Source organism: Heloderma suspectum, chromosome 2, assembly GCF_057233095.1.
Source record: "Heloderma suspectum isolate Gila_16-S chromosome 2, 16-S_ref, whole genome shotgun sequence".
NCBI classification, from domain to species: Eukaryota; Metazoa; Chordata; class Lepidosauria; order Squamata; family Helodermatidae; genus Heloderma; species Heloderma suspectum.
In genome coordinates, this window is record NC_139459.1 from 218,952,593 (window position 1) to 218,968,584 (window position 15,992).

Sequence of the window (15,992 nt, forward strand, 5' to 3'; positions counted from 1 at the left end):
ACTCATGAAGTGCCTAAACTTTTCTAAGTGCCAGACATAGATTAAAAAGACAAGGCCATCTCTGCTTGCAGAGTCTGGGAAAAAAAGAAGGAAAACCGGACCTGGAGGGAAGAGAAAAGCAAATCAACCGATTCAGCTCTCAGTGTTTAACGTTACATAATCTCTGCAGGATCATCTGACCGGGACAGGTGGGCTTCCCCGCCTTTCTGTGCACAAGGACCCAGCAGCCCTTAAGTCCCCAGCGAATGGCAGAGGTCAGAGTGTGCTGCCATTCGGCCCTGCAATCCCAAGGGAACAGACAGCTCTACAGCCCCCAGCTCACACCTCCTGGGGTTTCCCCCTTTCACTGTAAGGTCTGCCTGGCCTGTGGGGCTCCCCTTTGCTAGGCAGCAGGAGGGGGAAGCTGTGGCACTGGCACAGTCTTCTGCTGCTGCTTCCTCGGGAGGGGACCCAGGCAATAAGAAGGAAGATTGCTCAGGGGAAGAGAAACTAGGCTACCTATTACCCAATGCCTCCCCAAAGCCTGTCAGGCAGCCTAAATGGCTGAGGGGGTTTCCAATCCTCAATCCTGCAAGGTCATTTGTGGCCAGGCTGCTTCCAGCCTGGTCAGCATTCAATCCCTCCTAACCATGCTTATTATCCTATAGGGCAAAGGTGAACAATCTTTTTGGGCCTGAGGCTCTAAGCAGTCATGCCTTGGGGGGGGGGGCATACGCACACCCTCCTTAGCATGCAGGGATGGCAAAGTTTAAGCCAGTCCTCTCTGCCCGCTGAAATTTAGGGATTGCTGGCGGTGGGGGTGACAGACCACTATTTCTCTGTCACTGCTGCTGCTAAAGGCAGGTAACCTCCAGTCTCAGAAGTGAGATCAGCTGCGGGTTGTCTGGTGTTGAGGGGATAAGGGCACCCATGGGAGACACACCCTAGGCCTTGGGGTTGTGCACCCTTGCCAAAGGGTCCATATTTATTTGTGCGTGTGTTTACTCTTCCTTGGAGGAGCTCAAAGCAGCCATTTTGGCCTCCCCACAGCCCTGTGAAGTAAATGTGGCTGAGAGATGGGAGCTTGGCCAAGGACGCCCAGTACACATCCCAATTCCCAAGGACTTGAAACTGGGTTTCCCACAAGCCAAACCCCAAAGCCTGTCCAGTGTGCCAGATTAGCTCACATGTTAAGGCTCACAAACCCCTGCATTGTTTAACAGCAGAGGGAAGGTGAACAGTGGGTGTCTAAAGGGAAACATTTTCAAATAGCAAACTGGCCCCACACCATCATTCTAAGAACCCCCAAAACATCCCAGTCTCTGCTCCCCCCACCCCACAACATGCTTGACTTTGACTGCCATGACAGAATAGAAAGCTACTACCAACCTTGACTTCCGGATGATCTGGAGCAACTCCGAAACGAACCAGACCAAAAGGAACTGGCAACTTCTCATAAATATCCACCTGAGCCAGTTTGTGATGCTGTGCAAAAAGTTCCAATTAATTAGTTCACATAACAAATAAATAAAACACACACACACTGAAGTGGTACTGATTGGGGTTACTGTTATACTGCTGTTGGAACAAGCCACACAACAGTTGACACTGCAGCCGTTCAATGCAACTCCTATTTTCCTTATCAATCTGACCATTTTGAGGCCCAGTTCTTCACTAACCTTGGCGAACCCCCGTCAGGCAAATGTGTCCTCAGACTAAGGATCAATCATGCCACTTGATCTGAAATGCTAACAAAACCCAACATCCATGTATGTGGAAATTAACGACTTCATACACTGCTTCCTTTTAACACTTTCCAGAGGATTATGTTGCCCTACCTACCACAACCAAGGGTATCACAACCTACCACAACCAAGGGTATCACAACCTACCACAACCAAGGATACTACAGGGTTCAGACCAAGTCTCCTTGCTCAATTAAAGGGTGGAGAACAAAACTATTGGATAGCTCTCACGTTTAAATACAAAAAGGTGTGTCCTAGCAGTCCCTGGACCAGCTTCTAGAACAGTCCCATATAGTACAAGCCAACACAAAATGTATCATTGTCTTCCCTGCAACTGCCACAATATGCCTGGCTTAGGTTACATAATTTGCAGCTCATTAACAGATCTCATCCCCACTGAAGAGCCACCCACTGAATCTATGGCAGCCAGTCCCAAAGCAACAGAAATGCCACTAAGTCCCAGATGAAAATGGGATTAAATCCAGCCCTCCTATCTAGCCAGGAACACTCAACAGAACCTCCTGACAGCAGGGAGCAAAATGCAGGAGAGACTTTCCTTATCACACCACCCAATCCTTAACAAAACTCTGAACCAAAAATGCACAGAGACATATCTGGATAACAGAAGGGGCTTTATTATATATTTTTTTTCAGAAACTGGGTTCACATGTTGCTTCTTCATCCCAGATTCCTGGGTGCAACCCGATACCTACGGCACTTAGGAGAGACTAAGAGCTTCACCACACAAGGCTAAAATCCCGCATCCTTACCAGGGCTTCTGCGTGTGGATTCTTTGCAGGATTAAGATCAGCTCCTTTATACAGGCAGACATGTGCTTTGAATTGGGGAATTCCTTTCTCAGCAAATTCTATACATTCCATTTTACAGCCACTAGATAGCGATGTGGTTATAGCGGAACTGCGCAATTACACCCAGCCAATATATCAGGTTAATCTTCCTTATCAGGTTATCTCTGATATTTTTAAAAGCAGGATAAAGGTCAGAAAGCACAGGAGATGCCCTGGAGTTTGATGACATTGTGTAAAGGACCCCCAATTTTCATGACTGACCAATCACGAGTGTGCAATAAAATCCTCCTGTAGAAATGCTCTAATTCATTCAGTCTGCATTCTCCATCTTCAGAGCAAGTTTAAATGCAGACCTCATAGCTACAGCACCAGGCCTAGTCTTTGTACTTTTTAAAGTCATTTCTTTTCCCTACCCCCTGCTTTTTTGTATCATCCAATCTGATTAAAAAGTTCCTGCAGAATCCGAAAGCTTGCACACTATTTTTATGACATTTTGGTTGGTTCTAACAAAGATATTGCCCAACTGTGGATTCTGTAGTTTTTTCTTACAGACCAGTGCAGCTACCATCGTTTCCTATACTATCTTTAGAGATCAATGGGGCAAACGCAAATGTACACATGCCACTTTTGTTTTTTCCTAACAGACCTTTGAGCTATAATTGATTTTACTTCTGAAATCAATCAAGTACTAAACAGGACAGGCATTCAATGGTGATAAGAATTATGTCTGATTATGCAAGACTAACACCCTGTTACACTACTTTGTTTTCACTGATAATCATCTGTATTATAAAAGCAAGATGACACTGATCTGCTTTCGATGAAGCACTAAATTATGGTTCAGTGTTATGTTCTGGAGCAGCCACAAGGAGGAGATTAGAAGGTTTTGTGTCCATTTTCAATTAACCATGGTCTGAACCCAGAACTGTGGTTAATTTTAACTAAGGTTTACGGAAACAAGCCAGGATTCTAAACAACAGTTTGAAGTTGACTTGTTTCCCTAAACCATGGTTAAAACTAACCACAGTTTCTCCTGGAACAAGTTCAGATGTAACAACTAACTGCAGTTAGGTGAAAACAGAAGCAGAAGCTTCTGATCACCTCCCTGTAAGGCCCACTGAAACTATGAATAACAGGACTTTGCTGCTGGCTGCTAGACAATAAAGCTTGGCTATAAGTCCAGCCACAATTAAAAGACCACTGGCATAAAGGCTTATGCAGCTTTACTGTACCTTCATGTACTCCATTCACTTTGGAGTGATATGTACTTAGTAAGTTTTAGGCTATAATGCTTAACGCACTTATAGAGGAGTAAACCCCATCAAACTCAGTGAGATTTACTTCTTGTAAACATGCTTAAGATTGCTCTCTTAAAAGAGAAATGATACTGCAATAAACAATAATTGCCGGGTTCACATGAACATGCTGGAACAATCCATAGAGTATTGGCACAGTGCTGATACATATTTATTAGTCCTCAAGCACTGATCACAACTGCCACCTTCTAACCTGAGAGAGAACAAATTGTGTAAGCTAGGAGACCCAACCTGATTGAGAAGAAAAGAAGATATCATAGTAGCGGTCTCCAAAAACACCGAGAGCTGTGCTGTTGGCTGGTTGACGCTGTAAGTGATGTTACAATTGCAAACTAAGACTGTTTTTCTGTTTGAGACCCCAGCAGAAAAAGCTGACCTGAGTCATTTGTCGCCCCTGACAAGAGACAGATTTGGCTGCCCTGTATCTTCATCATGTCTTGTTTCAAACTTGAGATTTACAAATACAAACTGTGAAGCTTTAATTTCAAGTGACCCTGCAAATCACCCCGCCGCCTCCCAAAGATTGATGGCTGCATAAAGAATACAAGTATAAGGCGACCCCCATCTCCCTGCAACGTAAGAAGAAAGGGGGGGTCATGTTGTGAATCCCTGGCTAGCCTATCTAGTGATTGATAGCCCCAAGAGTCCCCCCTCCCCTCACTTAAGCCTCAGTTTCCTTAATCCTTGCTTTAAAAGTGTTTAAAAGTATAATTGTTGTTTCCTTGCTGTTAAGAGCCGTGAAGTTCAAAACTACCTTGTAGCTTTAAGTTTACTTTTGTGGTGGAGAGGGGATCATAGTCAATTAGCTCTCCTTTTCTCCTTGCAAAAGAGATAGTTTTGTTGTTTTTAATGTGTTTGAAATAACTTAGATTTAGATTTCCAGGTAGACCCATTGAAAGCTCAGAAGCACTGGCAATGTGTTTACAAGCTGCCTAGTTTAGACAGTCGCTTCCCCTCAGCAATCTCGGAGCAACCAAGCCGAAAAAGTGTGAGGAGAAAGGAGTAAATTTTTAGAGTAAAGAAGTGTTATGAGAGCAAAAGATAATATCAAGGCCTGGTATCAGTAATGCAGTGAGGCCTTGTGAGTTATAGCCAAGATTTAATTATAAGAGAGCCCGGAAGAGGTTAGGCCTATTCAGTTTTTAGAATGTCAGAGTTTGTGTAAGCTTATCTCTGTCTGTCTGTTCTCAGAGCAGAGCCAGGGGAAGTCACCTAACTTCCTGTCCGCCGCTGGTCTAGCCTTGGCAGGCAGGGAGGCTGGAAGATGTCTGTGAAAACCTGAGGACAGAAGTGGAGTAAAATTTGCAGAAAGGTTGCCCAAGTTGAAGCATCACGGCTGGAGAGCTGAGCCATGCTGCTCTGTCTAGCCAGAAGCCTTGCTAAAAGGCTAAAGGCCCTTGTCTGTCGAGGGATCTGGAAGGGGTGTACAGTCACACCTTCTTCCCTTTTGAGCTGATGCAGAGACAAGGAGTCTTTGCTGGGAACATCTCGTCTTCATTGCCCAAAGCCTCCTCTGTTCGGATCCATCATCGTTTGGACTTTTGAGAGACACTCTGCACATGGACTGGAACTTCAGATTGTTAAAGACCAGCCATAGAAAGTACTGTGAGGCTTTTCGTAGCCTTGAACTCTCATTGCTGTAGATTGTGTGTTTGTGTTCGTAATCAGCAGGCTGAGTTTGATCTATGACTTTTGGACTTCCCTCTGCCAGAACTCATGGAGCGTGGAGTTGCTGATGCAAAAGCGGGGGCCTAGAACTCTGCATGTGTGAGCGTGCCCGTCCCTTGATCTTGATGGGCCCAGCCGGAGGAGCAATACAATTGCTGAACCTGCTCCATCATGCCTCACCACGCAACAAATGTTTTCCAGTCATGGTGTTAAATTTCAATGAAAGTTTGTTGTGCACATTTTATGACTTCTTAAATATTATGTGATATTTGCAAACGTTTTTATTGTCAGTTGCAACCCCGAATGACACTGAGTGTGGTTCCTAATGGTTTGATGGTAGTGCCACCCAGGACAGAGCCTTCAGAGTTAATATGCAGAAGGCAAACAAACAAAGACAGGAGTATAGACAAAGAAAGTGTAAAGAAAGAAGGAGGAAGTGGAAGACATGAAAAGACAGAGAACGGGGAAAAGGCAAAGAGGGGGAGCAGGAGAAGGGAACAAGAGAAGGAGAAAGGCAAGGAAAAGGAACAGGTGAAGGGAAAAGAAGAGGACAAAGAAAGAAAAAGAGGGGGTACCTGGGGGTGGAGTAGCCATTTTTGGAAGGGCAATGGAAACGGTATTGAACAACACTGCTGAGTCACTAGAAGCCATTGAGATAGAGATGACAAGCAAAAATCACAGTGTAAAAGCTTTGTATGTGCAAAGTGAGAAAATACAGCACCTAGAAGGGGAGTCCCACTTTGACCCGATTTCAGACTGGTTTCAGGGAATCGGGGGGGGGGTGAAAGTAAGTGGTTGCAATAATTCTGTTATTGGTAGCTTTATAGTTTTGTGTGCTTGCTCATATGGCTGTCACATTTTAAAGTATACATTTAAGTAGATACCAATCCTCTAGTGATCAAACGGCAGGGCAAAGAAGATTTGGCCCTATGCATAGACTGCTATCGTCCTTTGATCATCTAGGGGTGGAATGTATTGGCCCCAGGAGTGTAATCAAGTCACCTGTCGTGTCAGAGGGGCATTTATAAAGTTCCCTGGGTGACCTTGGGTCAGTCACTATCTTAGCCTAACTGCAGGGTGGCCTGTTGCAAAAGAGGACTGGGCTCCTGCACCTGTATAACTATATAGGGAGTTTCAGCAGGTGGAACTTCCCTGTGCACAACAATGAAAGGTGCAGAAGCCCTGTCCCCTCCTGCAGCTGGCCACCACTGCCTACCTTACAGGGTTGTTGTGAGGGTAAAAAAGGAGTAGGGGTGGGGGAATCATGTATGCCTCCTTGAGCTCCTTGAAGAAAAGGCAGGATATAAATTCAGTGAATTAAAACAAAAACAAAAATCTGTTAACAAAGAGGACTTTTGCAAGCTTTTACGACACGCAAATGCCCACCCCCCCGCACAGACAAACCAAGAGAACTGTGCAAAATATAGGAGTATTATCGCACACCCCCACTTTTGTCCTGAGTGCAGAGAGTACTGTCCTTGAACAGCTGGAGAATGGCCATAACATCTGTTTCCTTCCCAGTATCAGCCTGTTACGCTTTCCAGGATTATCATTCACAGTTAAATTTTGTTGCTGAACATCAGCAACAATATCGTTTCCCCCATTTACAACCAAAGGAGAGCTCTGAAGTTCAAAAAACAAAATAGGAATAGAGAGAGATCCTAATTTAACAGCATCATATCCTTTAGTAAATGCAAGCAGCAGAACACTTAATTCCCAATTACATTCCCTTCTGTATTCTTTCACTGAACAGACCTTCTTGCTAGAGATTTCCAGTCCTCCAAAAGCCTCTGATGCGTTAATGAACCTACCTGACCTGGGTATACACAAGCAGAAGCAATCCTTTTTCTCCCTCTTTACTCAGCCTTGCCTAGAAAACGAAAAGAGCTGTGTGGGCACTCTAAAGCCTAACTAAAGCAAGCTCACTAAAAGCACAATCCTGTACATATTTAGACAGAAAAAGGTCCTACAATTCCCAGTCTTCCCCAGCCAGCATGACTGGCTGAGGAATGCTGGATGTTGCAGGGCTTTTCTCTCTCTAAATCAGCGTAGGATTGTGCCCTAAAGCAATACTATGAACCACCCTTCCATAACCTGGTGCCCTCCAGAGGTTTTGGACCACAAATTCCATGAGACCCAGCCAACATCGCCAATGGCCAGGGGTGATAGGAACTGTAGTCCAAACCATCAGGAGGGCACCAGATTGGGGAATGGTGCTATTAACAGCGATCCAGTTAAGCAACAAAGATCACATTCCTGTGGAATTAAACCCCACTGAGCTCAACAGGACTGGCTTCTTACATGCGTATTTTGCTGTGAGGATCAACTCCTATGTTACGTTTTTGTACAGACAGGACAACACTAAAATACAAGGGTGGATTTGCAATATTATGGTGTATTTTTTTATCATCCTAATATATGTTGTAGGAAGCGAATCCTTGACAACAAAAATTGGTGCCATGAGGCAGGCAGGGGGTGGGGTTGAGCTACCTGGCACCAGTGATATCACAGGCACTAACCAATACGTAGCCAGACACACAACTGTCACAGCAGTGCTGGTCATGTGGCAGAAGTGCAAAACCTGCAAAACTGTTAGAACAGGGATCATATTGGCTGTGACACATTAAAAAAATGAACTCAGGCAATGATAGCTCTACAGTACAACCTACGGCAGCCTTCTCCAACTTGGTGCCCTCCAGATTTGTTGGACCACAACTCCCAGAATCCCCCAGCCAGACATCAGGTTGGAGAAGACTATTTTTGACCGAAGTTAAGGATCTGCTCTCATGTCTGACCAATTCCTACGGTTGGCAAATTTTGCATGTATGGACAAGATGGTTGTTTTTCAACGCTCTGTGAGTAACAGGGTATTAGTACGTGTGCACCTGAGCACATTTGGATGATGTGGCGTGTCTGAAATACCTGAAGTACACAATTTATGCCATGGCTCTACACAATTCATGACAAACAAAATTTCAACCCAACTACTTTGCTCTAGAAATGCAAGTCATGGGCTCAGAGCAAACTGCAAATCAGAAAAATCTGGTCACACAGGTTGGGATCCAAGGTGCAGCGCATTGTGTTGTGTGCATGCGCACAGGGGCTTTTCAGCTCCCCCTCAAGCCCCCACATTCCCACCACAGGACAAGATCCTCCAAAGCAGCACCCCATAGGATACGCGAGAAAACAGCCACACACACCCCAGTGTGCATTGGCCTCTCTCAATCCCAACCTGGCCACCATTTTGTATATTTTAGGGAAAAAATCTGGAATCCCTGGTGAAGCCTACAACCAGTAAAGCCCCCACAAAGCATCTTTTGACGCACATATTAGGTGAATTCTACCCTTCAGAGCTAGTCATAGCCCCAAATTCTTCCAGAAGCCACAACAGAGATAAAGAACCCACTCATATGTATTTGTAGACATGACAGTTACCTTCAGCAGGTGCTGTGCTGTGTAGAATCCAGCAGGCCCACTGCCCACGATACATATCCGAGGAACGAACTCAGTTGTGGAAAGAAGCCTCTTGATGCCCGAGGACAGAACTGCAACAAAACAGAGAAGTCACATAAGTGGAGAGAAACCACATTTTTTATCTGTGATCCACAGCTGCTGGTAGTCCTCGGGCCCAAAGCAGATTTCTGGAGCTGACCAGCCAACGCTCAAGTGATACATACATCTGTTCAACAATATAGATGTACTTTTGTCCTCCAGTTCCAGTCCAGTAGATGTCAAAATGGTCTATCAGAAAACAAACAAAAAACAAAACCCTGCCAAATGGAAGGGAGAAAGCTGGAGGGCAGGAAGAGGAGCCTTACACAACAAGGGAGCACATGGCCCACTGCCTCAGTGTTCAGATCTAGTCTGGTTTGCTGATCACCTCCCTCCATTTTCTGAGCTTACAGAATGAGTGCAGCCATGTATATGTGCTTACTATGCCTGAACGACTCATTTTTAGCAAGCATTTTATGCTATATGAGATGGATTTGACAGGGCACCACATACTAAAAACACACAATTGCACAATAAGAACATAAGAACAGCCATGCTGTATCAGACCAAGGTCCATCTAGTCCAGCATTAGAAATACCTTAGAAATACCTATTTCCATAATACCATACCTCAAGTACCATAATGCATGAGACAGGCAGTAGTTGAAGTCTAGAATGAGACAGCTCAATCATACATGTTGGTTTTACCAGCCATGGAACCAATGGTGGTTTCCACCACTGAGCTGAGGTCTGATTGAATGCCTGGCAACAACCAAACATCAGAAGCATATGTGTAATATTTTTTACTCCCCCACCCCTCCGCCCTCTGTGAACAGGGTTGGCTCCTAAAAACATGATGCTGGGGCCTGTAAATGTATCTTTCTCCAACCCTGCTTGATAGACAAAGCAATCAAGTTGACTTTTCCCTACTGCTACACATTCCCAATTTTAGTAATTAATAAAATTAGCAGTGATCTTCCTGTTAGCAATTTCTAGCACAGCCTTGCAAAGGAATTAGAAGGGATCCCTCTTTATTCCTGGCCCAACCAGAATTGTCATACTCAGATGTTAGTTTAATTCTAAGAGTTAGCTTTTTGAAGAACAATTGCCACCTAATAGTTGGGCTCATAGATCCCATCTGAATCAAGTTGATATTGGTCATATCCTTGCATGGCTTTGCACTGTGGGTACATTCTTCCAGTACACATGTCCTTGACAACTTGCTTATCTGTGCCAGAAAATACATCCATAATCTCATTTCCCTTTGCTATATTCTGACCCTAGCAGTAAGACTAGTCTGAAATATTTCATTCATGACAGCAATAAAATGCAGAGGCCAGAGATCATTGATAATCCCAGTTAACGCGTTTGAGTTAATCAGAGACGTGAAGGTCTAGAGGAGATAGCCCCTTTTTTCAATCCAACAAGACCTTGACAGTCATTGACAATTTTGATACCGCAAAGTACAATCGTAGTCTTATCTCCCGGCATGTCACTAAGTGCTAAGGCCAACTATTTTTGCAGAACTGCCCCCGATTTTCCCAACAATTTTAGTTGTGCCACATTACTTGCAGCAGAAGTGCTCTAACTGGTTAGATCAATGGTCTGTCTAGCCTAGCATCCTATTTCCAACAGTGGCCAATAATCAATGCATTAGAGAAATGTAGGAATTCATCCCCCATCATTCACTCTCAGGCTCTGGGCATTGAGAAGTCAGTGATGTTGGAGGGTGTGGGGAGGCATTTTAGGCTCCAATCCCGTTTACCCTTTTATCTGGGAATAAACCCCATTAACTCAATGGTACTTACTTCCGAGTAGATATGCATAGGATGGCACTGTTAATTGGCTTTTTGGCTCCAGCTGTTAGTCTAATTCTTTTCGTTAGTAAGCCAATCCCCCTCTACTCAGCACTGGTTAGGCCTCATCTGGAGTACTGTGTCCAGTTCTGGGCACCACACTTTAAGAAGGATGCAGACAAACTGGAGAGGGTTCAGAGGAGGGCAACAAAGATGACCAGGAGACTGGAAACAAAGCCCTATGAGGACAGACTGAAAGAAGTGGGCACGTTTAGCCTTGAGAAGAGGAGGAGAGATATGATAGCGCTCTTCAAGTACTTGAAAGGTTTTCCCAGAGAAGGAGGCCAGGATCTCTTCTTGATCATCCCAGAGTGCAGGACACAGAATAATGGGCTCAAGTTGCAGGAAGCCAGATTCCGGCTGAACATCAGGAAAAACTTCCTGACTGTTAGAGCAATACGACAACGGAATCAATTACCTAGGGAGGTGGTGGGCTCTCCCACACTGGAGGCATTCAAGATGAGGCTGGACAGCCATTTGTCAGGGATGCTCTGACTTGGATTCCTGCATTAAGCATGGGGTTGGACTCAATGGTCTTATAGTCCCCTTCCAACCCTACTGTTCTATGATGCTATGATAAACTAAGTATAGATTACATTAGAAGTCCATAGGTTGTTTTAGGGTTGTGGGTAGTTTGTTATCCATGACAACAAGCCACCCTGGCCCGGTTCTCATGACACAAGCCGTGGTGGGGGCACAACATTGCAGCTTGCAGCATAAAAAAATGGCAGCCAGCACATGACAAGGCTAAACCTGCGTGAGGCAGGTGGATTACCCATGATGGCTTGTCATTATGTGCGAACCAGGTCTCTGTATACCAGGGGTGGCAACTGTCAGGCCAGCAGACCATTCAAGGCTCCAAAAGCTTGGCATCGGTTTTAGTCCAGCAGTTTCTGTTTTCAATCTGTTACTGTATTTTAAATATTTGCATTTCTGCTAGGCTTTGTTTTGGTTTTTATTTTTATTTTATACTGTTGTCTTAAACTTTTAGATGGTATTTTACCTTGTAGTATTTTATGGTTTTGATTGTTGTGAACCTCCCAGAGAGCTTTGGCTATTGGGAGGTATAGAAATGTAATAAATAAATAAAATAATAGCTCCTGATCCCAAGGACCCTCTCCCCTTCATTAAGCTCCTCTGTGCTTTCTGTCAAGACACGGGCAAAGGGCTCTTTAACCCCCCTGATATCCTAGTGCAAACAGTACCAGAGGTTCTGGCAGAGTTCCTGTCTTTGACCTAACACAGGCAAATGCGAAAAAGCAGCTGAAATGGATAAGAGCAAAAAGAAGTTCTGTTCATTCCAGGAGAGAGGGGTTAAATACTTCTTTGGCTATGCCACAGTTCCTGAAGGAGTGAATCAAGGAGACAGAGATTTTTTTTGTTATTATAATTGTAACAAATTATAATAAAATTCAAACTATACCATAATTTATAACATTTTTATCCCACCCTTCTTCTAAGGAGCTCAGGGTGCCATGCATGGTTGTGTCTGAGGAAAACTGAGTGATGATTTGTATAAAACACTAGAAGCCCTGCTCCCCTCTCTGTATAAATAGATGGTCCTTCCAAATTGCCTCCATAGAAAATCACTGGACCAGGTTGGGGAACTAGACAATTGCCTATGAGAAAAATCACATTCCCCATTTCCAGTAATTTAGGCAGTTCGCACAAAACAAGAAGCCACTGTGGGTGAATTTCCCCATGGGGTTTCTTGTTGTGGTGCTGGCCACCATTTGAAAATTCAAGCTGCGGGAGGGGGAGCACCACGGCTTGTCATTGCATGCGAACCCAGCAAGGGTGGGTTGTTGGGGTGGTTAACAAGGGGTTCTGGGTGGCTTGTTAACTACCCAAACAACCCACCCTTGCTGGGTTTGCATGTAACAAGCCACAGTATGCCCTCACCATGGCTTGAATTTCCAAAATGCCATTACATGTGAAGCAGGCCTCTCACCTCTTAAGATCTTGGGTGCTTACACCTTCTACTTCCCTGTGATTCCACACAGACAGAACTTAGCATTCATAGTGCTCTGTGGGGGGCTGTCCTTGAAGAGTTTTCAGAAACTGCTGCTGGTGCAAAATGTGGCAGCCAGACTGTTTTTAAACATGGTTATAACTATCTTCTTAATCTGTTTATATGATATTGTTGTAAAGTTGTAAAATGTTATGTTGCCTTGGGGAACCTCTTTTCGGCTGAAAAAGACCCATAAATAATTTTATTTTAAAAAAAATAGAGCGCACTTCCCAGGTGTTCACATATATTATCTAAATAGTATTGTATGGTGTTATTCTGCCACCTACAGAGCAGTCAGTGCACAGGTCAAAATATATCAGGTCAATATAGCCCTGTGGCCATTCAGAAGGACAGGTTTGGCTTTGTTCCGACGCTGTAATACTGTGAAATAAAACTAACCTACCTCACGAGGCAGCTGAACTGAGATAACGTACATGAACACCCAAAAAGAGCATTATATACACACTAAATAGTATCTTTGTGGTGACAGAAGAAAGTGGGGTAGATATAAACATCCCTGAATCTTTGGGGTCACACTGTGAGAACATGTGACTGATTGCAGGGCTCCTGATATTTCATACAGATCATTGTTCAGTCTCCCCAGCCACTTTAATGCATTGTATTAAATGGTCATTTGGAAACTAGTTGAGGCAAGCACCAAAGCTTGTAGGCAATTCAGCGGGATTCAGTCTATGCCAATGCACTGCAATGGCCATTCAGAAGGGCTTTTTTTGTTTGGCCATTTGTGGACAGTGTCTAAAGACCACTGTGTAAGCCAGTAATCACCTCTGGTTTAATGCATTCTAGTACCCATTTGTACATCCAGTGTATTCCTATGACCATACAAAAGGAAACCAGTGCATGCCCATTCAGTGTCCTTGCTTGATTATATCTAATCAAGGATGCACATTCTTGGACTCTTCGTTCTCCCTAACTCTAAGGTCACACTGACTCTTGTGTTTCACTTACTTCCATACGGCGCACATGCAGCACAAACATTTGCACCTCATCTATGCAGGCCCAAGAAGACAAGTCACATTACAACTGCTCAGCGAGAGCACCGTGCACGGCCGTGGCAACACTATGCCTGAACCAGGCCCACATTCTGTCCGGGCAACTACGCTGTGGAAATGCCCAAGTGCGAACACACTCCAAGGGTGTGCCTGCATCGTGGCATTTCCCCACACTCCTGGTTCAGCTTTTTAAGGCCAAAATGAAAGTGTAAGAAAAGCAGGGTGGGGAGAACAAGGGGCACCTTCTCTCCCACAGGGCAGGCAGAAAGCCCCCCTGTGCAGGCTTCACAGCCTATACTACTGTAGTATATACAGTATAGTAGTATATACTACTATATACTATCACTCACCTCATCCTACTCCCACCCCTCTGAAGCACAGAAAGACAAGGGATCAGCATAGGCTGAAGCTCATAGGCCTGCAGTGGAGTCAGAGGTGCATAATGGGACCCCCATCTCTCCCTCCTCCCAATACGCCATTATCCCCCCCCATTATTCCTCACCATATTTCATCATCACCATCATTGCCTGCTGTTAATGATCAGCAGCAGCATTGTATTTCTCCACAATCTAGACGCTCTACAAACAACCAAGCCGCCTCCCCCGAGTTGGTATCACTCCTGTGTTTTGGACTTTGACTCCCATCAGCCTCGGTCAGCAGGGCCAATGGTCAGGAATGCTGGGAGTTGCAGTTCAAAACATCTGGAGAGCACCAGGTTAGGGGAGGCTGATCCATAGCATTAGAGAACGATTCCTGTGCAGACATATACAACCCTCACAACATTACCTTAAGTTCAGTATCAGCCCAGACGAATGGGTCTCGTGCTCTGCCCCTGCACTGGCCCTTTCCAGTCCCCCGGTCTCTCACCTACTCCTGGGCTGCCAAGAGCAAAGCGCCCCGCGGAAGCCCGAGCTGGCCGCTGCTCTCTAGCCCGGCTTGAGCACACTGGACGGGGAGCGGGGGAGCGCTTACCCATTAGGGAGCCCTTCGGCCGCAAGAAGCGGAGCGCGGACACCCGTTTCCAGCCAACGGTCCCCCCGCTGCGGCTCATCCTGAGAGCAGCGTGCAGCAGCACCAAACCCCGGCAGCTGCCCCGCCACTTTACTCGGCGTTCTCCCGAACGCGCCGCAGCCAATCACGGAAGGCAAAGCATACGCTATCAGCATAGAACCGCCAATGGCCACCGAAGGACTCGTTCCCGCCCCGCCCCGCCCCGCCCCGCCCCGCCCCGCGATCAGCCAAAGGCCAATCCCACCGACCGTCGCGCGGAGTTCTTTAGCATAGGCCCGCCCCTAACCGGAAATCAGACCGCGATCCCTGAGAAGGGAGCACGTGACGGAACGCGCTCCGCCTTCTCAGCCAGGAGTGCTGCCGATCTCTATGGTATATCCTCCGAGGAACTAAAGTGAGGAAAGCGGTATTCCTTCTTCCACCGGTAACATACAGGCGGTGACTGTATATTATCAGCAGCAAGCAAGCCGCGGTCGCTGGGAAACAGTCATCTGCATGATCCCATATTTACCCGGCCTAGAGTTGTATTCCAGTCGGTGCAGCGCGATTGTCCCTGCACAACCAGCTGGTTGGTTCCGGTCCTCATATCGGCCCATCACCATCATGAAAAGAGCCTGGGAATTGGTAGCCCATATGCGTAATTTCTCTTGCTAGGAACAAAATAGGCATACACTCTCACCCGCAGTTAAGTATATGAAATATGCATGTTTTGGGTGCTATGGCAGAGAATTGCAAAACTGGTCTCTCTATGTAGGGTGTCTTGATCACGGTTAATGCATCACTTTCCCGTCTTTTGTACCGTTGCTCAAGGCCGACACCGAAGGTAGGCATGGTTGGGCATCTGCCAAGAGCCCACGTCCCAGCAGGGGCCCACTGATAAGGGCCCCCTGGACTTGCTCCTCCGTTCATTATTGCAATTTGCTTGTTCACCTGCCTCTCACTCTAGCCCAGACAAGGTGCTGGTGAGGAACAGCAGTAGATGCCGCTGTCTGCTTGCTCGCTGGCTCTCTGCCTGTCAAGCACACCAGTGGCAGCAATAATTCGAAAGAGGAGGATGAGCAGCAGCTGGTGGCAAGGGTGCTGAGAAGGTGGG

The 15,992-nt window shown here is 45.8% G+C and overlaps 1 protein-coding gene across 1 annotated transcript in view; it reads right to left on the reverse strand.

Moving 5' to 3' along the window:
• FDXR (ferredoxin reductase) overlaps positions 1 to 15,006 on the reverse strand; it is a 40,105-nt gene extending 25,099 nt beyond the window's left edge. Inside the window, exons 1-3 of the mRNA XM_084838021.1 lie at positions 14,861 to 15,006; positions 8,953 to 9,062; positions 1,369 to 1,464 (exon numbers count right to left, since the gene is read on the reverse strand). Of these exons, the coding sequence (XP_084694147.1) occupies positions 1,369 to 1,464; positions 8,953 to 9,062; positions 14,861 to 14,939 (285 nt within the window). The 5' untranslated portion in view covers positions 14,940 to 15,006. The remainder of the gene's footprint in view (positions 1 to 1,368; positions 1,465 to 8,952; positions 9,063 to 14,860) is intronic.
• Positions 15,007 to 15,992: the final 986 nt, after the last annotated feature.